Source organism: Pantherophis guttatus, chromosome 5 (genome assembly GCF_059756535.1).
Source record: "Pantherophis guttatus breed Tessera chromosome 5, ASM5975653v1, whole genome shotgun sequence".
In the NCBI taxonomy this organism is placed as follows: Eukaryota; Metazoa; Chordata; class Lepidosauria; order Squamata; family Colubridae; genus Pantherophis; species Pantherophis guttatus.
Window position 1 is genome coordinate 1,865,001 of NC_142067.1, and position 16,158 is coordinate 1,881,158.

The window sequence follows — 16,158 nt, forward strand, 5'->3', positions numbered from 1 at the left end:
CTTCAGACCCTTGGCAACTGGGTCTGTGACGTTGCAGTGTCCCGGAGTCCCGCAATCCCCTTTGGCGACTTCCCTGACAAGCCAAATCAAGGGGGAAACCAAATTCAAATGAAGTGCAGCGATTCACTTAACAACAGTGGACAGAAAGGTCGTAAAATGGGGCAAAACTCACTTAACCGCTGTCTTGCTTAGCAACGGAAATGTCGGTCTTGTAAGTTGAGGATTACCGGTATACTAGCCATTTTTATAGCAACAAACCTTCCTAAAATCCAAAATCAACGTTTCGTTTTTTCCCTCCACCTCAAGCACTAAGTCCAGAAGTGGTTTCCAAGTGGAAACAAAGTGAGTTGCGTTCTTTTCTTCTTCTTTTTTTTTTAATTAAAGCGGCCGATTTAGCCATCTCTGCTAAGTCCATCAGCTTTTGCAACCATTCGTCCATTGTGGGAATGAAGATATTCTCTCCATTTTTGTGCAAATGTCCTCCAAATAAGGAGAAATGTTCTGACAGTGAGAACAATCAACCCGTGGAACAGAAGTTTCTTTTTTTTTTTTTAATTTGATTTATATGCCGCCCTTCTCCGGAGACTCAGGGTGGCTTACAGTGCGTTAAGCAATAGCCTTCATCCTTTTGTATATTTGTATAAATAGTCAGCTTATTGCCCCCACAAACCGGGTCCTCAATTTACCTACCTTTGAAAGGATGGAAGGCTGAGTCGACCTTGAGCCTGGTAAGATTCGAACTTACAGTAATTGCAGACAGCTGGTGTTAATCACAGTGCTTTTAGTCTGCTGAGCCACCAGGCCCTTCAGAAGTTGTGGGAGCTTCATCCCTGGAAGCTTTTGAGAAGAGACTGGGCTGCCATTGGTCAAAAATGGTGTAGGGTCTCCTGCTTGGGTGGGGGGTTGGACTAGATGACCTACAAGGTCCCTTCCAACTCTGTTATTAAATTCCCACCACCTGGGAGCCTGGCACGAGCCTTGTTTGAGCTCTGGGTCTCTCTTTGCCGTAGTTGCTGAAGGAAGGGACGGTGTGCAGGGAAGCCGTCTCCGACTGCGATCTGGACGAATATTGTTTGGGGACCTCGGAAAGCTGCCCCCCGGATGTCTTCAAGCAAAACGGGATGCCCTGTGGCATCGACAGCACCTGCTATTCGGGGGCCTGCCTGGACATCCACCGGCACTGCCAGACGTTCTTCGGCAAAGGCAAGGAGGGTCTTCTTGACGGAAGAGCAAAATGTAGATGCAGTCGATGGGGAGGGGGTTCCAGACCCCCCAAGGTTGCTAAATCTGTTTGGCATTCATGTGGGCAGTGCCAGCCCACCCCTGGCTTGGAGGCATTCAAGGCTTGTTTTCATCCTCCAAGATTGCCCAGCTGGCTTTTATGCCTAAAGTGGGACTAGAACTCCCCATCTCCTGGTGATTGGCCCAAAGTCACCCAGCTGGCTTTCATATCTAAGGCGGGACTAGAACTCACCGACTCCTGGTGGTTGGCTCAAAGTCACCCGATTGGCTTTCATATCTAAGGCAGGACTAGAACTCCACATCTCCTGGTGGTTGGCTCAAAGTCACCCGATTGGCTTTCATATCTAAGGCAGAACTAGAACTCCCCATCTCCTGGTGGTTGGCTCAAAGTCACCCAACTGGCTTTCATATCTAAGGCGGGACTAGAACTCCCCATCTCCTGGTGGTTGGCTCAAAGTCACCCGATTGGCTTTCATATCTAAGGCGGGACTAGAACTCCCCTCTCCTGGTGGTTGGCTCAAAGTCACCCAACTGGCTTTCATATCTAAGGCGGGACTAGAACTCCCCATCTCCTGGTGGTTGGCTCAAAGTCACCCGATTGGCTTTCATATCTAAGGCAGAACTAGAACTCCCCATCTCCTGGTGGTTGGCTCAAAGTCACCCAACTGGCTTTCATATCTAAGGCGGGACTAGAACTCCCCATCTCCTGGTGGTTGGCTCAAAGTCACCCGATTGGCTTTCATATCTAAGGCGGGATTAGAACTCACTGCCTCCTGGTGATTGGCTCAAAGTCACCCAGCTGGCTTTGATGCCTTACGCAGGACTAGAACTCACCATCTTCTGGTTTCTAAGCCAGAAATATAAATATATTTCTATGTATTTAAATCTATAAAACGGTGTTAAATCTACATACTGTATTTATAGATATATTTAAATTATGGATATATTATAGGTGTAGAATGCTTATAGATAAATCCTTAAAGATAAATAAATAAATAAATAAATCTATATCATCTATATAAAGATTACAAATGAGCAGAAATTTATTTTTGACTAATAACCTTCAGTGAATCTTTGCCTAAATGCTGGGTCCATCTCAGTGGTGAAATCCAATTTTTTTTTTACTACCGGTTCTGTGGGCGTGGCTTGGTGGGTATGGTGTGGCTTGGTGGGTGTGGCTTGGTGGGCATGGCAAGGGAAGGATACTGCAAAATCCCCATTCCCACCCCACTCTGGGGCCAGCCAGAGGTGGCATTTACCGGTTCGCCGAACTACTCACAATTTCCGCTACCGGTTCTACAGAACCTGCTGGATTTCATCCCTGGGCCATCTCCATCTTGCTCTTGGCTTTTGACCTCTCTCGTTTTCTCTCTCACCCCTTCCCAACCTCCCAAACTTTAGCTGCCAAACCTGCTCCACTCAGTTGCTACAAGGAAGTGAATTTGCAAGGAGACCGAACCGGTAATTGCGGCACGGATAAATCCGGATACAAAAAATGCCCAGAAAAGTAAGATCATTCATTGACTCCTGGGGGAAAGAGATAGTTATCCCAGCTAGCATTTCCTTGCTTGCATGAAAGGCACGTCAGAAGGGCGAAAGAGGGTTTGATGGTTAGAAGAATTAACCAGGGGGACAGAAGTTGCCTCCAGAATTCGTGGGTGCTCCAACACTGGAGGTTTTCAAGGAGAGACTGGACGGCCATTTGTCTGAAATGGTACAAGATTCCTTGCTTGTGCAGGGGGTTGGACTAGAAGACCTCCAAGGTCCCAACTCTGTGGTTCTGTTATTCTGATGGTGCTTTGGGACTTGATGAGCTGATCTCATTCTAATCTCCCAGTTCAGCCCAAATGCACTTTAAAGCTGGGCTCTCCAACCTTGGCCTGGCGGACTTCAACTCCCAGAATTCCCCAGCCAGCCATGAATGATAGAGTTGGAAGAGGCCAGAAGGGTCATCTAAGTCAGGGGTCTCCAACCTGGGCCACTTTAAGCCTGGCGGACTTCAACTCCCAGAATTCCACAGCCAGCTTCTGACAAGCCAAGTCAATGGGGGAAGCTGGATTCGCTTAATGACCACATGATTCACTTAACAGCTGCATGGATTTGCTTAACGACGGCGGCAAAAGGAAAGGGAGGGTTGTAAAACCAGGCACGATCCCCTATTAATCTTCCTTAGCGATGGAATTTTTGACCTCAGTTGTGGTCGTAAGTAGAGGACTATCTGAATTAAGCCTTCGTTCTCTCCTTCATTCAGAATGACAGAAGAGTTGGAAGGTACCCTGGAGGTCATCTAGTCCAACCCCCTCGTTTCTTTCCACGCTCGCATCCTACTGCTTTTCTCACCTCGTCATCCACCACACCTCCGTCAAACACCTTGGCCACCAACTCATGGCTGCTTCTGGGAGTTGAAGTCCGTCAGGCTTAAAATTGCCAAGGTTGGAGACCCCTGCTTTAAACTGTTTCTTCTATAACCATAAGAACTACCTTGGTAAAACAGATGGATTCAGGAAGGTGTTTTCAACCATGGCAACTTTAAGATGGGTGGAACTTCAACTCCCAGGATTCCCCAGTCAGTCTGGATCATAGGGCGGATCCAGAGATAGGAACCATCTGTAAATTTGTACCCCACTCTGACACTGAATTCTGAAACTAAAGTCTAATTATGCTCTCTTAGTACCCCTTGTCCACTATTCTATAGCCTGACTTTACAACATTTTGGGAAGGCCTTTCTCCTTTAAGACTTTTTTTTTTCCCCTAGGAGTTTCTCTTTAAGTTCTCCCATACTTGAAATTTAGAAAAATGAAAAGTAGGAAGGTAGGCTGTCTCCTCTTACATTTAAAAAAGAATTAAAAGTAGTGAATTTACCAGAGATGGCTAAAATTTCAGTGTATTTGAAGGACCACTCAAATGAAAGATATATATTGTAATGGACTATATTCAAAACAAATATCGGACTAAAAAATTTCAGATAGCTTATGAATGAAATCTATATTTCCTTTTTGAATATGTTTAGTTAGTTGAAAGGGGAGTTAAAGAGCAAGGGGGAGTTTGGAGACCACAGAAAGTTAGCTTATTTTAGCTTATGTTTGTTATGCTATACCCTGTTTTTGCTCTGGGAAGTCCGGGGGGTGAGTGTCGGGGGGGATGGGGGTTGGAGGGAGAGGGGGGATGGGGGGGTGGGAGGGAGGAAAATTGTTGTAATGACTGTTAAAACTTTTTAAATAAAATAGATAGATAGATAGATAGATAGATAGATAGATAGATAGATAGATAGATAGATAGATAGATAAATAAATACATAAATAAGAATATAAAAAGAGTGTTCTTTGTTGACAACTCCTAAATCCGCATTCTTTTTTCAATCATGACAACTTTATAATGGGTGGACTTCAACTCCCAGAATTCAATTCATGCTGGTTGGGGAATTCTGGGAGGTGAAGTCCACCTATGCTGGCTGGGGAATTGTGGGAGCTGAAGTCCAACTATGCTGGCTGGGGAATTATAAAAGTTGAAGTCCACCCATGGTGGCTGGGGAATTGTGGGAGTTGAAGTCCAGTTATGCTGCCTGGGGAATTCTGGGAGATGAAGTCCACTAATGCTGGCTGGAGAATTCTGGGAGTTGAAGTCTACCCATGGTGGCTGGGGAACTGTGGGAGCTGAAGTCCGCCCATGCTACCTGGGGAATTGTGCGAATCAAAGTCCACCTATCTTAAAAGCTGCCAAAATTGAAAAGTACAGATTTAAGTTCTCCAGCTGCTAAATCAGCTCCATCTCCTGTACTCTCCCTCCTCCGTATTTCTGGCTAGAGATGGGAGAACTTTCTTTTTAGGCTCCTTGAAATTGCAGAAGGACCTCTGGTTCAGTGTTGAAATCCAATTTTTTTTTACTACCGGTTCTGTGGGCGTGGCTTGGTAGGTGTGATGTCACTTAGTGGGTGTGGCTTGGTGGGCGTGGCAGGGGAAGGATACTGCAAAATCCCCATTCCCTCCCCACTCCTGGGGGAAGGATATTGCAAAATCTCCGTTCCCACCCCACTCTGGGGCCAGTCAGAGGTGGTATTTACCGGTTCTCCGAACTACTGAAAATTTCCGCTACCAGTTCTTCAGAACCTGCTGGATTTCACCCCTGCTCTGGTCCCTTTCTTTCCAACCTGAAAATCAACTACGGAGGCAGGACTTTTGCTGCTCCTAAAAGCCACCAGAAGCCAATCCGGGCTCTTTTGCCTTCCTTTTCTGTCTTCTCAGAGACGTGTCTTGCGGGAGGCTCCAGTGCACTAACGTCCATAAAGTTCCCAGAATTCCTCTGGGTTTCTCCATCCTTCAGACACCTATCGATGACGTTCTGTGCTGGAGTGTCATCTCTCACCAGCAGGGCCACGGGAAGGATGACGGAACGGCGAAAGATGGGACTTCCTGTGGCCCCAGCAAGGTCAGAGGGGACCGGGTGGGAAGAGGGCAGGGGGACACAGCACGGAGGGAGAGCCCGGAATGGAGTTGGTCTTTGCCAGGAGAGGAGAGAGTGGCTGGCACTCCAGTGTCCCTGCGTGTCCTATCCCAGGGGTCACTCCAATCTACCCTGGCCATTTTAAGACTGGTGGACTTCAACCCCCAGAATTCCTCAGCCGTCCATTGTTTCTTTTTTTTCTAGGTCTGCATAAATTGGTCATGTGTCGACAAGACAGTTTTGAACTACGACTGTGATTTTTCCAAGTGTAACAACCAAGGGGTAAGTAACAAGGAGCTGACCTTCCAAGAACAGATCGGGGGACCAGAAAGTTTGGGGAGGGGGGAAGTTTTAGCTCACCTCCCCTTTCGTGACCCAACTAGGCAACTTCATCAGGGCAAGAAAGGAAGGGAGGTACAGGATTACTACAGCACTGATGATGTTACCTGCTTGGATAACGAAACGTCTCCCAAAAGCAGCCAAGCATAGAGAGTGTCACTGCGTTATTTATTTGCCAGCTGAGCTTCCATCCTAAGACTTACGGTAGCTTGCCAGAGAACTTTATTTATCTGTAGCAACTGAGATAAGACTGGTCTTGTGAGACACTGAGCTACTGCGCATGTCTACATTCTTTCTTTTCTACCTTCCTGATCTTTTCCCTTTGTCCGGTAAAGATGTAGTTATCTAGTTTTGTTTGTTTTTATAATAAAATGTTTCTTAGAATATATACTTCGGGTTTTCTTTCTTTGAAAGTATACAGCATGGAAAACAAGATCCATTCACCATAATTAATTACAGTTTCCCCAGGGGGGGAACAAGGCTGATTCACGCTTCGACAGAGAGCACCAAGGATCCTGTAGTCCTCCTCCTCCTCTTCCTTCTCCTCCTCGTCCACAAACCCTATCCACTTCTAGCACTGATGGTGTTACCCAGTTGGGTCATGAGATGTCTGCAAGAAAACCACCAAGCTCAGAGAGCACCAAGGACCCCACAGTTGTCCTCCTCTTCCTCTCTGCAAACCCTCTTCCCTTCTAGATGGTCCCTAGTTGGGTCCTGAAACCTCTGCAAGAAAACCACCAAATCAGAGAGCACCGAGGGCTCCACAATCCGATTATTCTTGTCCAAGAAAAGGGAACACAGTTCTTGGCTGCTCATGAACTCGATGCATTCCAGGTCTGCAACAGCAAAAAGAATTGTCACTGCAGCTACGGATGGGCCCCTCCTCACTGCAGCGGCCGGGGGTTCGGAGGAAGCATCGACAGTGGCCCTGCTCCTGAGCGCGTGAGTAAGTAACCCCAGAATCCCCAGGCCTTGTTATGGTTTTGGTCCTTTTTCTCCTCCTTGGCTTCCCCACCATCATCTCAAGGTTGGGCTTCTGAAAGCTTGTGGATTCGAACACGTTACAGGTCGTCCTCGACTTACGATCACAGTTGAGCCCAAAATTTATGTTGCTAAGTGAGACTTATGTGTCCCTCCCTCACGTTCCCACAGTGACAGTCGGCCTTGCTGTGGCAGCCCTGAAGATTTCCAGGACTGACATTAATTCTGCCCCGTTGGACGACCTTCCTTGCCAAAGTTGTTAAGTGAATCACTGCAATGGTTAAGTTAGTCCCCTGGTTGTTAAGTGAATCCGGCTTTCCACACTGACCTTGCTCGTCAGAAGGTCGCAAAAGGGGATCACGTGCCCCCCCCGAGACGCTACGACCATCATAAATGTGAGTCCGTGGCCAAATGTCCAAATTTTGATCACATAACCGCAGGGGTGCTGCAACAGTCGTAAGTCTGAAAAAGGGACAAAAGTCCCTTTTTTTCCCAGTGCTGCTGTAACTTTGAACGGTCACTAAACAAATGAGGAATATCTGTAATGGCTGATGCTGAGAATTTGGGGAGTTCAAATCCAAAATTTATTTATTTATTTAATTAATTAAATTTGTATACCGCCCTACTCCCGAAGGACTCAGGGCGGTGAACAGCCATAAAATAAAACATATAGATACAAAATTTAAAACAGAGATAAAACCGATTAAATAAATTTGGCTGAACCATTTTAAAAGCCCAATAATTTAAAACCGAATTTAAAATTCCCGTTTAAAAGAGGAAAATTTAGGTCAGGCCAGCTTGATGAAATAGGAACGTCTTCAGCGCGCGACGGAAGGTACGCAGATCCGGAATCCTCCGTATCTCCGGGGGGAGCTCGTTCCAGATAGTAGGTGCCCCCACAGAGAAGACTCCCCCTGGGGGCCGCCAGTCGACATTGTCGGTGGGAGGCTATTGGTGGTAGCAGGTGGTCCTGTAAATAACCAGGTCCTGAGCCATGGAGCACTCTGAAGGTGATAACCAAAACCTTGAAGTGCACCCGGAAGACCACCGGGAGCCAGTGCAGCTCGCGCAGGAGGGGAGCCACATAGGAGCGCCACGTTGCTCCCATCACCACCCGCGCGGCCGCACTCTGCGCCAGTTGGAGCCTCCGGGTGCTCCTCAAGGGGAGCCCCATGTAGAGAGCGTTACAATAGTCCAGGCGGGAGGTGACGAGGGCATGAGTGACCGTGTGTAACGAGTCCCGATCCAGAAAGGGACGCAACTGGCGGATCAGGCGAACCTGATGAAAAATCCTCCCGGTCACGGCCGTCAAGTGCTCTTCTAAAGACAGCCGTGAATCCAGGAGGATGCCCAAGTTGCGAGCCCTTTCCGTGGGGGCCAATGCTTCGCCCCCAATAGTCAGCGATGGCACCAACTGACTATATCGGGACGTCGGAAACCACAGCCACTCGGTCTTGGATGGGTTGAGCCTGAGCCTGTTTCTCCCCATCCAGATCCGTACGGCCTCCAGGCACCGGGACATCACTTCAAGGGCATCGTTGGGGTGGTCTGAGCTCCAGAGGAGGCTAGCATGGAATTGACCCAGGAGGCCAACTCTGGAGCCTTCTTCTGCTGGAGCTTCTACCTGTCACTTGGTCCTGAGGGTCACCTTAGAGGTGAGAAGATCAACCTGTTTTGTTGCTCTCTTCCAGAATCAAGGAAAACCTTAATGCTCGGTTCGATTATCGGGGTGGCTTTGCTTCTCCTGGCCCTCACCGCGATGCTGAAGAAGTTCCTACCAGTGTGGTAAGTAGGACCTGTTGTGTCCCGCTGGTGGCCGGTGGAGCTGGCAGCAGAGTCGGACAGTGAGGAGGTTGGGGAGGGACTTGGGCCAGTCCTGGGGGGTGGAGGAAAGCTCGGACGAGGGCTCTGCGTCGGAAGCAGAGAGGGAGCTAAACAGCAGTGAGGCAGAGGAAAGGCTGGAGCCCGTTCCCAGAGCTGCCAGAAGACAAGAATAATTCAGAAGCAGGGTCAACTCAGGAGTAAAGCCACACCTTGCAGGCGATTGGCCTTTCCCATAGGAAATAAAAGAGGGGCGAACGGGGAGTGGGCTTTTGCAGGAAACAATTTGTTCATTCCGTGACTCTGGGAGACTCTGTGCCAAGTTTGGCCTTGTACTGCAGTTGGAAACAAGTTACGTGGCAGCTTTGCCAAACGAGATAAGGTGCGTTGAGAAAGATTCCTTTGCAAAACTGTTTGGACCAACCTTGCTGACTGTGAATGAACGTAATTCATAGTCGTGTAAATAAAAGAGGTTTTGACAGTAATTGCTAAGGGAGCCAAGGTCAAAAGAAGGACCATCCTGGCCCAAGACGTTCCCCCTTGTCTCAAGAGGTCAGACTTGAGAAGAAGGGGAAGTTATTGTGGCGGTTTTGCTAAGAAGCAGGATGAGAACAAAATGGGTTTTTCCCAATTCTTTCTCTCTTCCGTCTCCAAAGCGCCACAACTTGGAGGCCTGAGCATCTCTTCTTGCCTCATCCATTTCAGAAGGACTGGAGGAACATGGTCCCACCCCACAAACTGCTGATCGAAGGGTAGGCAAAGAACCAAACACAAATGGGCTTTCCGTTTTAGGTGGTAGACAACCAGGGTTAGAACTGAAGAGTGAAGAGACGGGCAGAAGCTGGCTACCGACGAGGACCTGAAGAAGATGCTTGGAGAAGATGCTCAGATATCCGAAGGTGTCTATGCCATCAAAGATCAGAAGAAGACAAGCTATTCTGTGCAGTCTTCTCTGGGACACTCTGAAGAAGCAGAAGAGGAAGAAGATGGAGGGTTTTGGTCTTTGGGGTTGGAGAAGACTCATGAGAAGACCATGGACAGCCAAGAAAATCAATGAATTATGGATGAAATCAATCCAGAAGTCTCACTCAAGGCATGAGTCATCATCATCATCATTTAACAATCCCATAATCCCTTGTGGGATGGAGTCCAGGCAACTGAATGGAGCTAGCACTGTTTTTACTGGCCAGTTGCCTTTCCTGTTACCAATGTGGAGTTTTGTTCAGCAGATATATTCTCATTGTGCCCAGAGAGAGAAATATCTGCCTTACCTAGGATTGAACTCACAGCCTACTGATTGTGAGGCGAGAGCTCCACCTTTAGGCCATTGCACCACTCTCAAGGCATGAATGACCAGGTTCAATTTATCTTACTTTGGACACAGGATATCAAGACCCAACCGTCTTGAGAAGTCCATAAGTCTAGGAAAGTTGGAAGGAAGAGAAGAAGTGGAGGACCAACAGAACATGGATGGTTCCAATACCACTGGTGAGGGAAGACCTGAAGGACCAGGTTGAAGATAGATCATCATGGAGAAAATTTGTGGTCAATAAGAACTGACCTGATGGCAGATAATCAATCCATGTGAAGACTCGGCTGCCTTGAGAAGTCCACAATGCTAGAAAAGTTGGAAGGAAGGAGAACAGATTGACCAACAAAAAAGGGGAAGGTCTCAGTTACAGCTATGATGGGGGCACCATTTGAAGAGCTGAAAGACCAGGTTGGGGATAGATCTTCCTGGAGAAAATTTGTCTATATAGTCACCAAGATTCATCACCAACCTGATGCCATGTATCAATCAATCCACAATACAAATGTGAAAAATACGACAATCAGTAGCATGGAGGTAAGATCCAGTTACAGGGATGAAGGAGGAACCTCTGGAAGACCTGAAGGACCAAGTTGGGAGCAGGTCCTGCTGGAGAACATCTGTATGGTTCCTAAGAGTCCACACTGACTTGAAGACACATAATCAATCCATCAATCAATGCAAAGACCCAGCCCTCTTGAGGGATCCATAATACTGGGAGGGTAGAAAGAAAGAGAAGACAATGACCACATCAAGGTCAAAGGATTAAGTCACAGGGGCAATGGGTTGGAAGAAGTGAAGGACCAGGTTGTGGACAGATCCTCCTAGACAGAATCTGTGTGGTCAATAAGAACTGACCTGATGGCAGATAATCAATCCATGTGAAGACCCAGAAGTCCATAATGTTAGGAAAATTGGAAGGAAGGAAGGAGGAGAAGAGAACACCATCAACAAGGTGGATGGACTCACAGTTGTGATGGGGTTGCTCTTGGAAAATCTGAAGGACCAAGTTAGGGACTAAACATCATGGAGAAAATGTGGTTGCTAGGAATCAACAATGACATGATGGGACATTGTCCATCCACCCATCCATCCACCCATCTCTCCATCCATCCACCCATCCATCCATCTCTCCATCCATCCATCTCTCCATCCATCCATCTCTCCATTCATCCATTCATCTCTCCATTCATCCATCTATTTCTCCATCCATCCATCCACCCATCCATCTCTCATTCATCCATCTATTTCTCCATCCACCCACCCACCCATCCATCCATCCATTCATCCATCTCTCCATCCATCCACCCATCCATCCATCTCTCCATCCATCCATCCATCTCTCCATCCACCCATCCATCTATCTCTCCATCCACCCACCCACCCACCCACCCACCCATCCATCCATCCATCTCTCCATCATCCATCCATCCATCTCTCCATTCATCCATCTATTTCTCCACCCACCCATCCATCCACCCACCCACCCACCCATCCATCCATCCATCTCTCCATCCATCCACCCATCCATCCATCTCTCCATCCATCCATCCATCCATCTCTCCATCCACCCATCCATCTATCTCTCCATCCACCCACCCACCCACCCATCCATCCATCCATCCATCCATCCCATGTACTTTCCTGCCAAAGGGTAGAAGGTATAAACTCACCTCCACAGTGCATGTAGGATTCTACAATGCAGGTCGTCGACTTATGACAATTGGGACCAGGATTTCTAAGCAAGGTGGCTGTTAAGTGAGTCGCAACCTGTTTTTGCAACCAGAGAGATTCAAAGTTCCAATGGGGACCCACCCTCCACATGGTCCCCCCTTGTGGTCCCGTTGCTGCAAGTTGGATACTTGGGTCTCATTTACAACCATTTTCAGCCTCATTTTACACATTGACTTCTGTTTTGGGGCAAAATCGTATTCGCTTTATGACCGCTGCAATCAGGTTGGAGAAGTAATCAACCTCGTCTTACGATTGTCAAAATTTACGATGGGCAGATTCCATTAAAGCAGGGGTGAAATCCAGTAGGTTCTGGAGGTTCTGGGAAGTGGGGTTGGAAATCTGGATGGCATAAAGAAGACCAATAGAAGAGAATATTTGTAGCTAGGAGTTGATCATGGGGGGTCTTGGTGCTCTCTGAGCTTGGATATTTTCTTGCAGACGTTTCATGACCCAACTAGGGAATATCATCAGTGCTAGAAGGGGGTAGAGTTGGAGGAGGAGGAGGAGGAGGAGGAAAATGACTGTTGGTTCCTTGGTACCCTCTGGGCTTGGATGTTTTCTTGCAGATGTTTCATGACCGAACTATGTAACATCATCAGTGCTAGGAGGGAGGGGGGTTGCGAGGAAGAGGACAAGGAGGAGGAAAAGGAGGACTGTGGGATCCTTGGTGCTCTCTGAGCTTGGTGGTTTTCTTGCAGACATTTCATGACCCAACTAGGGAACATCATCAGTGCTAGAAGGGAGGACTATATACAGGAATTTCTGTATATAAATAGAGTGCTCTTTGTTTATATACAATCATTTGTCTTATCAATGTTGGTGAGAATCTTCTTGCTGGTTCCTTGACTAGAATTTTCTTTACTGTTTGGTTATTTGTCTGAGTTGGCTGAGTTCCTTGACTGGGGTGTTGTTTGCTGCTTGATTGTTGGTCGAGTGTTGATCTTGGTGTTAATAGTTGGGTCCTTGGGGTCTTTCTGAGCTTAACTCGGTTAACATCGCTGGTGCTGTAGCAGTACTAGTACTCCATTCTCTTCTAGCACTGTTGCTTAGTTGGGTCATGAAACGTCTCCAAGAAGACAACCAAGCTCAGAGAGCACCGAAGACCCCCTCATAAATAACAGAGCGTGGAGGAATGGAGCTGGTCTTGAAGCTTGAGGAAACTTCTCCGTGAGAATTCCTCTCAAGCGGCCAAGAGGTCCCACCCCCACCAAAGGATGACAATGGTCCTTCAGGAGATGGAGGTGAAACCACCAATGAATACACTTCTGTAGCCTAACATCTTCGCTGACCCAAAAACTTTGGCTTCCATGATCTGCTAGATGGAAGTCCCACCAACCTTTCTCTCTTTTGCAGGATTAGATATGGAGGATTTCTCAGGCAGAAAGTGTCTCCAGAACCCATGGATTCTGCTTTTGAAAGCACTGTGAGTATCTCCATCCCTTCGTCAAGGGTCATCTCCCCCAAGCTTCTCCTTTTCTTTGAAAAGCCCAGGCTTCTGAAAACTGCCAAAGTTTTGAAGGTATCATCCCACCTTGGTGCATCGGTCTATGACTCCCGTCACCTCTCCACGTGGGGATGGGAGAACAGCAGGAGAATCTTCCAATTGTCCTGACTGGAGAACCTCAGACTTGGAGATACTGGCCCCAAAGCTGGAAGCTTCTCCGTGGCTCATTTAGCAGATCTTTGCCATGACTTGAGTCACTAAGCGGAAGGAGGTCCAGAGCAATGGGCCGTAATGGGATGCTAGGGCTTGAAGTCCAGGGCAGATTCTGGGTCTTTGGTCAGTTCCCGAAGATAGGAACAAAACCATTTGCAAATCTGTAACTGACCTCTGAATCCCTTTGTTGAATGGTGAAATTAAAGTCTAATTATGCACTCTTAGTACCCCTTGTCCACTTTTCTCTACCTGGTTGCTTTGAGTGACAGATTCTCCGTTTGTAGGGATCGGTGGCAGAATCGATTGAGGAGTCCACGGAAGGATCGGCAGGGAAAGATCCAACCCCGAACCGGATCTGAATCGGGATCATGTGATTTGTTGGATGAATTTTTTTTCCCCTAGCTGTTTCCACCTTGAAAGACAACATCGCTTTCCCCTGGGGGCTTTCTCAGCCCTGAATTGCTCCGAGATTCCAGAAAGAAAAACATGTATTAAATAATAGCCACAGATACCATTCTAATGAGTCGATTGCTTTTTTTCATGCCCATCCCCAGCTTGGATGGAGGCAAACTGGAGGGAATCACCCCGAGTTCCAAGAGAAGTTTAAAAATAAATCAAGGGTGGAATTTCTGGGTGAGGATAGATAGATAGATAGATAGATAGATGGATGGATGGATGGATGGATGGATGGATGGATGGATGGATGAGTGAAATCCAGCAGGTTCTGACAGGTTCTGGAGAACTGGTAGCAGAAATTTTGAGCAGTTCAGAGAACCGGCAAATACCTCCAGCTAGCCCCAGAGTGGGGTAGGAATGGAGATTTTCCAGTATCCTTCCCCTGCCATGCCCACCAAGCCACACCCACCAAGCCACACCCACAGAATCGGTAGTAAAAAAAATTGGATTTCACCCACTGGATAGACAGACAGATGATGGATGAGAGAGAGAAATTGAATGGCGAGAGGGAGAATGCGGACAATACAAGTAGCCCTCTACTTACAAGATTAAAAATGACAGTTTAGTGACCATTCAGTGTTACGGCATTGAAAAATGTGACTTATAACCGTTTTCAGTTACAACCTTTGCAGCATCTACATGACCATGTGGTGAAAATTCAGATGTTTGGCAATTGATTCATACTTAAGACTGTTGCTGTGTCCCAGGGTCATGTGATCCCCTTTTGTGACCTTCCGACAAGCAAAGTCAATGGAGGAAGCCAGATTCACTTAGTGACCAGGTTATACAACTTATTAACTGTAGTGATAACAACTGAGGCCAGAAAGGTCATAAAATGGGGGCCAAATTTTGGGCTCAGTTATGGTTGAGGACTACCGGTGTGATTCCAAGGGACCTGCCTCTGAAGGCTATCTGCTGGAAGATGGTGGGCTTCCTAGGGGTAACTGGGGGACAGACTCCTGCATGAAACGGACCAGCGGTCTCATCCAACAGGACAAGGCTTATGATCTTCGGAGTCTTCGGAGAGGGACGGCATATAAATTGAATTAATTAAATTAAATTAAATCTTACTCAACTGTGCACTAAAGGGGGTGGCTGGAACAAGGAAAAAAAGAATAAAAGGAAAAAGGAAGAAAGGAGTAGGAGTGAAAAGGTGGGAGAGAGTGAGGAAGGAAGGAAACAAGGGTAAAGGGAAAGAAAAGGGAAGGGAAGGAAGGAGGGAAAGGGAAAAAGGAGGGAGGGAAAAAGGACAGGAAGAAGGGAAAAGGAAGGAAGGAGTAAGGAAAAGGGAAAGGGAGGGAGAAAACAAGGAAGGGAAAAGGGAAGGAAGGTGTACGAGGGAAAAGGAGAGAGGAAGGAAGGAAACACGGGGAAGGAGAAAGAAAAGGGAAGGAAGGAGAGAAAGTGAAAGGGAGGAAAGGAAGGAAGGGGAAGGGACAAAGAGATTCGCAGCCAGTTTTCTATCACTGGAACTTTACATCAATACAAGATCAAGACTTCTGGGGTTATTACTACTTTTAAGTAGCAGACGTTGCAGCTTCAAACCATTTGAAAATCAAATCCAGTGTCCAGAGGCAAATCCTGGGCTGTTCAGAGGACAAAGTCTCTGCTAGGAGCCGAGGAAGCTTAACTTGAGGAACTTAAGCAGAAACTGGACAGCCACCTGTCTGAAACAGTATTCAGTCTCCTGCTTGAGCAGGGGGTTGGACTAGAAGACCTCTGAAGTCCCTCCCAACTCTGATATTCTAATATTCTAAGTCTGAAACAAGCAAACACAAGGGATATGAGCTCCACAGAGGGAACGAATGCATCCGAGGCGGTCCACCAACGATGCTCCATCGCTGGAGATTTTCGAGAGATCTGGAGATTGGAGAGAAATGTCTAATGGAGCTTCCTGGTCATCCAGGTTCATGATTGTCCCAAAGGTGCTTTTGTCAAAAAGCAAGTGGACTTTGGGTTTTTTTTTCTTGAAGAGGTTTCGCTTCTCATCCAAGGAGCTTCATTCAGTTCTGACTCATCCAAGAAGTTTCTTCAGTCAGAACTGAATGAAGCCTTCTTGGATGAGAAGCAAAACCTCTTCAAGAAAAAAACAAAAACAAAGTCCAGTTGCTTTTTGACAAAGCACCTTTGGGACAACCATGACCTGGATGACTTGAGAAGCTCCGCAGATATAGTAATG

The 16,158-nt window shown here is 47.2% G+C and overlaps 1 protein-coding gene across 1 annotated transcript in view; it reads left to right on the forward strand.

Moving 5' to 3' along the window:
- Positions 1-14,037, forward strand: part of LOC117676429 (disintegrin and metalloproteinase domain-containing protein 9-like) — a 34,380-nt gene extending 20,343 nt beyond the window's left edge. Inside the window, exons 14-21 of the mRNA XM_060682712.2 lie at positions 1,011-1,203; positions 2,644-2,749; positions 5,484-5,667; positions 5,887-5,964; positions 6,856-6,967; positions 8,694-8,787; positions 13,220-13,289; positions 13,808-14,037. Coding sequence (XP_060538695.2) covers positions 1,011-1,203; positions 2,644-2,749; positions 5,484-5,667; positions 5,887-5,964; positions 6,856-6,967; positions 8,694-8,787; positions 13,220-13,289; positions 13,808-13,882 — 912 coding nt within the window. The 3' untranslated portion in view covers positions 13,883-14,037. The remainder of the gene's footprint in view (positions 1-1,010; positions 1,204-2,643; positions 2,750-5,483; positions 5,668-5,886; positions 5,965-6,855; positions 6,968-8,693; positions 8,788-13,219; positions 13,290-13,807) is intronic.
- Positions 14,038-16,158: the final 2,121 nt, after the last annotated feature.